Below are 10,238 nucleotides of genomic sequence, written 5' to 3'. Positions count from 1 at the left end.
ATATAATATAACCTTTCACAAATACTTCCCAATTCACAATACTGCAAGTATTGTGTAGTATGATTTTAATTTGGCTTGTGTATAGATTTTGAAAATTCAAAGTTAAAAAGTCTTTATTAAAATTTAAATGTTATTACTTTTGTCTGGTGTACTCTACTAGACACTAGTAACTGGTAACATTTTTAAGCAGTTTCTATGTGGTACACAGTAATTAGGATATATACTTAATATGAAAACAGAGAAAATAAGTTGCTAGAGTAGTGTTTCTCCACCTTTCTCAAACTCAACCTGCGTGGATGGCTTGCTGGAGAATTCTGGGAGTTGAAGTCTACTTGCCAAGGTTGAGAAGGACAGTGTTAAAGAAAGGTCTCCTGAAAAAGGTATAAAGAACTCTGTTGAATCAAGTAAAGAATCATCATCATTAGTTCCGCAGCCAGTATGCAGCTATCTTCTCCATGGATTTGTTTAGTCGCTTTTTAAACCTATCTACTTTTTCTGCCCTTGAATATTACCCAGATTTGTGTGTGCCAGAGTGCTATTTCATTTGATAGCAACACATTCCATAGTTTATGCCTTGTACAAAGAAACACATCTGCCATTCATTCCTGAATATCCCAGCATTTTATGTCAAGATATGACCCAGATTTTCTAATATTGTAAAAGGATGAAAAACTATCCACATTTTCCACACCATCTATAATCTTATATAACTTAGTCATATTTTGCCCTTGCTTGCCTTACTTTTGAACTTAAAAACTTAAAGTTATCATCTTTCCTTGAAGAATAAATATGCAAGGCCACAATAGTTTCATTCTTTCCTTCACTTTTCTAAGATCAGTAATGTCTTTTTAGATGAGAACTGCATCTAAAATGTAATACACAGTATACAGAGTGTACAGTAGTCCAGTGTTGGTGAACCTTATGCCAAAAATTCATAAATGCCTAACTTGACTGCTTGCATATGTCATACACATGCATCAAACAAAAGAGAAACAATTCTGTACATATTTATTTATAATTAAATGCACTTGTGCACACAAATGCAAAAGCTGATTTCACTCAATCACTGATAGTGTACCCACTGTAATCACAGTTGTCTTCTGCATGTGTTCCTTGAAAATGAGCTTTGCTGTGCAAACAACTACCCTGTGCAATGGTTGGAAGACAACTGAACTGTACAACTGCCATATTCCTATCACATTTTGCAAGCTGCTGTCTCTTTCATGTCACCTCCAGTCACAAATATGAAGAAAACAACGTCCTGATATGGATGGTGAGAATACATTTTAAGGTTTGAGTGGTGCAGGGTTGCATAGTTCTTGTATTTATTTTTGTTCAGTTTCTTTGGCAACTCAGACAGAGAGAATAACTGTTGTCAGGTGTTGGTGAATGCTGATGTGTCACCCAAAACATCATGGTGTGTCATCATTGAAACATATGTCATAGATTCACCATCACTGGTTTAGTCACGCTATTTAAATATGGACATCATTAAATTAAAATGTATATTTAGTCCTTTTCCTTAACCAGTTTCATTGTTATTGTGCTGCTTTCTACAGTACATTTCTGTTGCATCTTCTTCAACTGTGAAATCTTCTTCCAGACTTCCGACCTGTTTGCTATGAGGAACCACAGCATTGGTGTTCAGTTGCATACTATGAACTTAATAACAGAGTTGGAGAGACATTTCAGGCCTCTTCTCGAAGTATACTAATAGATGGCTTTACAGATCCTTCAAACAATAAGAACAGATTTTGCCTTGGATTGCTGTCCAACGTTAACAGGAACTCTACTATAGAAAACACCAGAAGGCACATAGGAAAAGGTAACAGCACATTCCTTCTGCAATAATAAGAAACACTGCTTGGAAGCACTTGGGTTCAGAAAACTGTTGAGTTCAAAACTGTTTCTAAAATGTATATTACTAGTAGTCTTTGACTTACAACCACAATGGAGTGCAAACCTCCTGCTGCTAAGCAAGACAGAAGTGAGTTTTGCCCCATGTTACGACCTTGAATTGTGAATCACTGCAATTGTTAAATTAGTGACACAGTGGTTAAGTGAATCTGACTTCCCCATTGACTTTGCTCATCAGAAGATCACAAAAGGGGATCACATGAGCCTGGGACACTGCAACCATCATAAATGAGCCAGTTTCCAAGCATCTGAATTTTGATCATGTGATTACAAGGATGCTATAACAGTTGTAAGTGTGAAACTGGTCATAAGTCACTTTTTTCAGTGCTGCTGTAACTTTGATCAATCACTAAACGAAAAGTTGTAAGTCAAGGACTACCTGTATTATTTTAATTTACTAATTAATTTACTATATTAATGAATGCCCTGACTATGTATTTATGACAACAATAAAAAATGAAATATAAATATATAGTATAAGTATAAAAGAAAGTAAATATGGTTAAAGCTTGAAGTTAAGTGTTGAAAACATTTACAAAGAAATAAATTAATGCTTTCTTGTCTACATTCCACATGAAACGCAGAAATTAGAAAAACATAGGGGGCTCAGAAAAAGAGGTCTAATTAGAACAAAGAAAATATAATTTTGTTGCATTTAAACATAATCACAGGGTAATTTATGTGTAACATACAGGTGTATATAAGCTGTAATTTGGTGATTCCCTTTCATTTGACTCCTGATGTCCCCAAGGACATCTATGTATATAGTAAGTTTCATAGTAATATCATAGAGGGGCTTAAACTTGTCTCTTATAGGACTGTTATTATTTGTCAATTTAGTCTTCAGCCAGGAACTTTGCTGGTGGCCTTCTACCAAATACAAGCTAGGCCTGATCCTGCTTAGTATGGGCCATTAGTCAAGAATGACTAGGTGCTGCCAGCCTTTGTAGAATTGCAGAAAGTTATGGACAGGATCATTAGCAAAATTCCAGAGTGGACCCTTAAGCTTTACTTACAATATAGAAAGCCCTTTCACAAATTGTTACCTGATTGTAATGTTTAATGCATCCAAACAGGAAGATTAGCATATAGGTATATAATGATCACATTAGCTATATTTAACAATTAATGTAATATAATGTAATAAATTACTCATCCTGATACCACTCTGCCCTGCCCACTTTGTAGCATAGCATCTAACATATCAGCCAATGTCTAAGCTTGGACTCCACTGCAGTAAAAAAAAAAAAAAGATGTAACTCTTTAGAAGGTCACTCTGAATGTCTTAACAATTTGATAAGAAGCTTTTCTGTGGACTGTAAAAAAAATCAGTGAAATGTTTACTGTTGTGTTAAGAACAGATTTCTAATAAATTTTTGTTCAAGGAAGAGAGGATGAGGTTGTATGAGCAGGAAAAATATTATTATAGTCACACTTGGGGAAGGAAACAGAGAGTGAAAGTGATCTGGTCAGCAAGAGTTTCAAACAACCAGAATTTTTATTAAGCCTAAGCTTGGCATAGAGTTGCATAGATAGAAATGGGTTCCAACACCAACTGGGAGTGCTTTGCTATCCATAGAAAAATTCATAAAAAGGAATTCATACAGCTAAAGCGCTTTCTTTAGGATTCAGTTTTAAGATTGCTCATCCTGCCAGTTTATGCATGTTCTGTCCATCACATAATAATGCCATACTGTTAGTATATCATAAAAAATAACATAGGGATTTTAAAAAAGAGTTACAAATCTTGCTTTAATCTATGTTGAAGATTAGATTAGACTTGGCTACCTCTTTTCTCTTAAAGGTGTTCACCTGTATTATGTTGGGGGAGAGGTATATGCAGAGTGTGTGAGCGACAGCAGCATTTTTGTACAGAGCCGCAACTGTAACTATCAGCATGGTTTCCACCCAGCCACTGTCTGCAAAATCCCCAGTGGATGCAGCTTGAAGATTTTCAACAACCAACTCTTCGCTCAGTTGCTTGCCCAGTCAGTTAACCATGGCTTCGAGGTGGTGTATGAGCTAACCAAGATGTGCACCATCCGGATGAGCTTTGTTAAAGTAAGAACTTTCTTTGGTTTTGATTATGAAATTGAAAAGGTTTAATAGGCCTCTTTGTTACAAGAACATTTTAAAAGATACAAAGCTTGGAATGGATGAATGGATGGGATATGCTAAATTTTGTATCTTCCATGATACTACACAAGTAAGTGAAAAATTATCAGAATTATTTGTAATTTGTGACACGGTTTTATCACTAGGCGTAGTCTCTTCAATTAGGATTCATTTCACACAAGAGGGAATGAAAAAGGATTACTAATTTACTCAACGCAAAAAAAATTATTGGAAATGTACTTGCACTGGGCTACTCTTCTGATCCATGTTTGGGTTTCATTAACAATTATCACCAGGTCCTTCAATTCAGAATCAGGCAAATCTGATTTTTGCCTTTCCCAGGCCTTCTTCGAGAGGCTTCTTCTAGCTCCCTCATTATGATTATGTTTCTTTGATGTCATAACCAGGGTTTGAGTATATAGGGCAGGGGTGTCAAACTCGTCATGTGACATGTCGCGACTTACTGGGTGGGCATAGCTTCTGCGTGACGCATCTGGCCCGCAGGCCGGCAGTTTGACACCCCTGCTATAGGGTCTCCTAACAGACCCAAAGAAATATTACAAAGTTCTTGGGGTATTTTACTAAACTAGACTCTCTTGTAAAAGAAGTAATGACAATTTTCTTTTTGGCTTACCTGAATAGCCCATTATTTCTTCTAGATTGTGTGCAAAAGTAGAAAAATCCCAAGACTAAAATCCATATATGTGATCCTCAAAATTTTTGGGACATGGGATCAGTGGTGGGATTCAAATATGTGAACAACCGGTTCTCTGTGTGGATGCCCTTCCGGAAATCTATTCTGGGCCTGGGCAACAAAAAAATTAGCTACCGGTTCTGCTGAACTGGTGCAAACTGGCTGAATTCCACCACTACATGGGATTATCAGAACTGGAGATGTGCTAAGATAATTTATAAAGGCTGCTATTACATTCTTTCTTGGGAATGAAGCCTGCTAAACTCAGATTTTTTTTACAAATAATCAAGGTTACAATATTGCTCATGATTTCATGACTGTTATAAATGAAAAGCAAATGCATCCTTTGATGTTCTTTCAGTTGATAATACTTTTTGTGTGTTTATCCAATTTCAGCATTTAATTCAAAAAGAGATATGCTTCATTCTTTAAACAGAAACAATATTAATCACCCATATTTAACTTTTTGTTTGTATCTGCTCTGACCCTTGCACGCACCAAAAATGTTATGTGTATCACCCAGTCAAAGTTGTGCATTTTTGTGGTATCTGAAGGTTGATGGGTTTGGGGTTGTTGTTGTTTTTTTTTATTAGCCTGTAAAATGCAATTAACAAAGGCAATTTGATTTTTGCCTACTTAGTTTGAATCCTGCAAATCCTGGAAACACCATACATTTGCATCTTATGAATAAAACATTTTATAGTTTGTAACTTGAAGCTATTTTTTTTGTTAGTAAACAAAAAGGGAAACTTTGCAAGAGACCTCCCTAAGAATGTATGCAATTAAACTTTGATGAAAGCTAGATTTGAATGAAGATACATAATGGGTATGTTAATGCTAGTTTCTTTGCACTTGCCTTCTTGGTTTCAGAAGCATAATTCTCTGATAGAGAAAGAGCTCTATTCTTCTTCTAAATAACTTTATTGGAAGAGAAAAGGTGAATACAAAATTCTTTCCTTTGAATAAAGCAAATACAAGCCACAATTTCAGCCTCTTGAGACAGTACTGATTTATTAAGGAAAAGGTAGCCACATTTTAATATTAACTCGTATTAGATTTGTAGCTTTCCTAACTCCCTGGAGGCCAAATCTGTGCACTTATTTAAACACATACAAGTATCTGGAAACGGGATTTATTTCTGCGATAGGTTGACTTTTGCATTCTGCTATCTTGTCAGCAAATACAAGAATAGTTTCTTCAGTGAAGGTGGATCTTTATGCCTACTCCTAAACTTCAAGTTGTTCTAACTTTCCTATTCTCGGGTTTTTTTCATGTCTATTCAATTAAATGTTTGCTCAACAGTTTTTTTTAAAAAAAATAATAATAATGCACTTCTATTCTTCCTCTATAAAGCAAAGGATGATTCTTCATGGCTCTCTTCATTGTCAGAATCACATAGCAAGCAGCGTGATAGGCTTTTATTTATTGTATTCCTAATGCTAATATGTTAGAAATGTGTATCCTTTTTTTAGCAGTTAAGGACTTTATTAAATCTTTTTTTAAAAATATGTTTTATTAATTTTTAACATACACCTTAATATTTGGTAAACATCGTATTGTCTGGGTTAGTGTTTAAAAAACAATAACAATTAATTTCTATAAATCTATAGTCCATATAGTAGCTTTACTTGATTTCCTCTTCTTCCAATAATATTCTCTTTTACCAACCTTAAATTAATACAATTATTATTTAAATAAATGACAATTGAATATAAACATTTTTTCTCATGATTCTGCAAATAATAACTACATCAATATAAAGCTTCTTTTCACTGATCGTCTTGATTGCCTCGTCATAAATCCTGTTTACATTCTTATTTAAATTTGTTTTCCCCACAATATTCAAAACATTCTTACTGGTTAAGATTTTCTCAAAATTAGTTACACTTAAGTATTTAAGTCTTTTTTCTCATACACGCCATCACATTTTTACATTTCTCATATCTTATAAGAAAAATAAGAGGGGAAAAAAGACAAAACAGAGAAACATTTCTTTTATGTAACCCATCCCAACATTTTTATATTTCTCATGTCAAAAAACGAAACACAAAAGAAAAAAGAAAGAAGGCATACTATATTAGTTGAGGGGTTCATCCCTCTTAAACTAATCTTCATTTATATTCAAAATCTTTCTATTTCTTTAACCATATTCAAACAAATGTTTGATTTTTAAATACTCCCTCTGGTAATTCCCATCTAATTTCTTAATTCTCACTTTAGCCCTTTTTTTGCCCAACATCTTCCCTGTTCAATATACTTCAATGAATCAAATAATCTTCCCATAATCTTATAAATGTTGTTGCAGGTACAAAAAGCAAAATAGGTAAGATGTTTTAATAGGAAAGTTTAGCCCTTCGTATTCATTGAAAATCTTTTCCTTTTTTTCCTTTCTTGATTTTATTTATTATTTTTTGTCTCTCAAGTTCTCGTAATTCTTCTGGCAAAATCCATTTTGCCAAATCATTTTTCTTGTCCTCAAACTTATTTTGTAATCTTAAAGTGTAGTTTGTCTTTTCCATGTTCAGAGTTTCCTGTATTTTTTCCCCATCTGGGTTAAGTCATACTTTCTTGTGTTTTTAAATTCCATCTTAAAATCTCTCTCCTCTGTCTCATATTCAGTTGTCTGTTTTTTCTGCTCACTCTCTATTTTTATTTTCTGAGAATTTTTATGTTGTAAAGTTAAATTGGAGATGTGTTCATTTATGTTTTCAAAGTTATGTTTAATTTCCTCATGGTTTGAAATTATTGTTGTTTGGATTAGTTGCAACATAACATAGATCTCCTTCTGGAAAGTATTTGTTTTTTCTTGGTATATTCCTTCTGCAGATCTCTGGTTTTCCATGATAGCAAAAAAACAGGGTTTTCCTTTCTCTGCAGATACCTTTAGAGTCACAGTTGAGTTAGTATTTGTAATCCAGAAAGGTCAATTTTTTTATTTTTTTTTAGAATTTATAATTCTCACTTTGTAGAAAACCCAAGATGTTTTCTTTTTTCTTTTCTTTTCTTTTTTCTTTTGTCACAGCTGTTCTCTGTTATTAAGACATTGAAGGTCACCAGAATCAATTTTATCTTTTCCTGGGCCATGCCAGTCCCTGTAATAGAGCAGCTGTTGTTGTATATTTTCATCTACCACTAGATGTCAGCACCAGTTCTTTCAGTTCTTTTCAGTAATAGACAATTATTTACTTCTATTTCATGATATAAAAGGAAAATCTTAACAGATTCTACCGATTTCAAACTTATCCAAATTAAGTCTTATATTCTTTTAATTTCAATATATTTCTGTTCCCTCTGAAAGATTTAATTCACCACTTCCATCTGCAGGAGGGTGGGGCAAAGGTCCCCTTCTCACTTTCGGAGGCTTTTTGCTTCTTGAGGTTTTTTTTCTTTTCTTTTTCAGGAAATCAATTTCCAAGTAGAAGAAAGAAAATCACTGTTCTTACCCAGTTCCAAACACGTTGTTTACAGTCAGCTTGAAGTAGTACTTTTGGACTTTGATTGCTTGTAGCTTGGGCTAGACTTGGAAGTTAAGCTAGACTTTTCTCTTGCCGGTTTCTGGAGGGCTTTTCCCAAACCGATCGGATCAACCACTGTCTCTCCGCAATCGGCGGGACTTCCCCCCTTCTATGTTGCCTCTATGGGGCAACTTCAGGCTCATTTAGGGTCCCTTGGCAGGCAGAAATCAGCCGTAGGGTGTGGAGTCCTGTGATCTCTGCTGCTGTGCTGCTGCGCAAAACCGGAATTCCAGGACTTTATTAAATCTTTGAATAGCATACATAGGCCACATTACAAAGTCAGAATCAGAACAAAACAAGAAGCAAGGCTAGTACAAAAGTTTAGATTACATTACAGTGTTGTTTGGAATCAGATCAAATTAATAATTTGATATTGATGTCAATTAATCATAATAGTAATTATGATTATTAACAAAAAGACAAAGTAGTCACACTGGTTTTGCATGGTTCGCTCAGTTTTAACTTGGAAGAATAAGTTTATTCTGAATTTGATTTCTGGAAGAAGATGGTATATCTGATTAAAATGCCACAAGGACATTTTATATTGGGTCTCTGTGTTATCATTAATGTCACTCACTCTCTTTTGATTCAAGTTTCACTTTGAAAACATAACCAAAGTTCAAACATTTTGAGAGATTACATTATAGAGGTTTTACTTTCAGTAATAATATTTACATCTTCAAAAAATGGCATAATATAAATTGCAATACTAGGTGGCTTTGTGTAGAAAAAGAATCAATGCAACACCAATCTGAAATGATTATCAAGTCTCCACCAGAGGGAGATGGAAAACCATTTAATGAATCAAGAGTTTGCCAGATGTATTCTGTATTAATCCATAACTCATATTTGCTAAAGGATGCAATATAAATTGTTGAATTAATACTAATTCTGGGATTTGTTCCAAGTCCATATATTTTTATTACATGTATCCCTTATTTTCCCACTTACAAATAGATGATAAAAGTTAAAATACTCCATTATAAACAATATCTAGACAAAAATATAAAATAAGATTGTAATCTGCTTTCAAAACAGCAGTAACAGTCATCTCAAGTACTCATGTACATTTTCCCACGTAGCCAATGATATATGATATTCTCTCATATGGATTTGATTTATTCAGACACTGTGTAAATAGAATTAAAAATCATGCTTTTTACAAATTAGCTATCCACAATTGCATTATTTCTCATTACTTCCAAGCACAAGTGGAGGTTTTTTTTAGGAAACTTTGAGTAAAATTCTTTTAAGTGGCAATTTAGTTAATCATCTCACAAACAAAGATGTAAGAAAGTTCAAACACATGAATACACAACCATTCTTTATATAGAAAATGATGAATGGTTAGAATGCAGTAGAATTTTTTCTGTGCACACAGCAGTCTTGTCTTGAGTAAAATGAAGAATCAAACAACAATGTCTTTGAACCTTTGCCATTTATTTGTCTTTTTTGTAGGGCTGGGGAGCAGAATACCATCGCCAGGATGTTACAAGTACTCCTTGTTGGATTGAGATCCATCTTCATGGACCTTTGCAATGGCTAGATAAGGTGTTGACACAAATGGGTTCCCCACATAACCCAATATCCTCTGTTTCGTAAGAATTATCTCCACACACTCTAGGGGTCAAATACTGCTTTTGGCCTTGGCTTGTAGGATTCTCCCTTAAATTTCTGTATATAGCTGTAAATATAATTGTATATATATATATATAACATACTATTAGTGTTTTTCATGCTGTATTACATGTTTTATTAGTTAATAAGACTGAAAAAAGTACAGTACTTTGTCATTGTATTCTGTCTATTATGAAGCCATAGAAATATGCCTTGCCTATTTTTTTTTTGTAAGGAATGAGACCAGTATTGTTTGCACTTTGTAAAAAACTACCGGTATATATCAAAGTTAAATTCTGAAAACAATAATGCTGATTTCAAATGCAGCAAGTGGTACCTCTGTTCAGAGTGGCAGTTTATTGATACCATCAAGCAGATGC

General features: G+C 34.0%; 1 protein-coding gene across 1 annotated transcript in view; it reads left to right on the top strand.

Moving 5' to 3' along the window:
• The window catches only part of SMAD9 (SMAD family member 9), a 16,261-nt gene extending 6,319 nt beyond the window's left edge, over positions 1–9,942 (top strand). Inside the window, exons 4-6 of the mRNA XM_015816179.1 lie at positions 1,604–1,825; positions 3,722–3,978; positions 9,700–9,942. Coding sequence (XP_015671665.1) covers positions 1,604–1,825; positions 3,722–3,978; positions 9,700–9,843 — 623 coding nt within the window. The 3' untranslated portion in view covers positions 9,844–9,942. The remainder of the gene's footprint in view (positions 1–1,603; positions 1,826–3,721; positions 3,979–9,699) is intronic.
• The last annotated feature ends 296 nt before the right edge of the window (positions 9,943–10,238 follow it).

The sequence above is a fragment of the Protobothrops mucrosquamatus genome, unplaced genomic scaffold (assembly GCF_001527695.2).
Source record: "Protobothrops mucrosquamatus isolate PMUCROS unplaced genomic scaffold, P.Mucros_1.0 scaffold411, whole genome shotgun sequence".
NCBI classification, from domain to species: domain Eukaryota; kingdom Metazoa; phylum Chordata; class Lepidosauria; order Squamata; family Viperidae; genus Protobothrops; species Protobothrops mucrosquamatus.
Note: the sequence above shows the minus strand (reverse complement) of the source record. Positions and strands in the feature narration are given on the sequence as shown.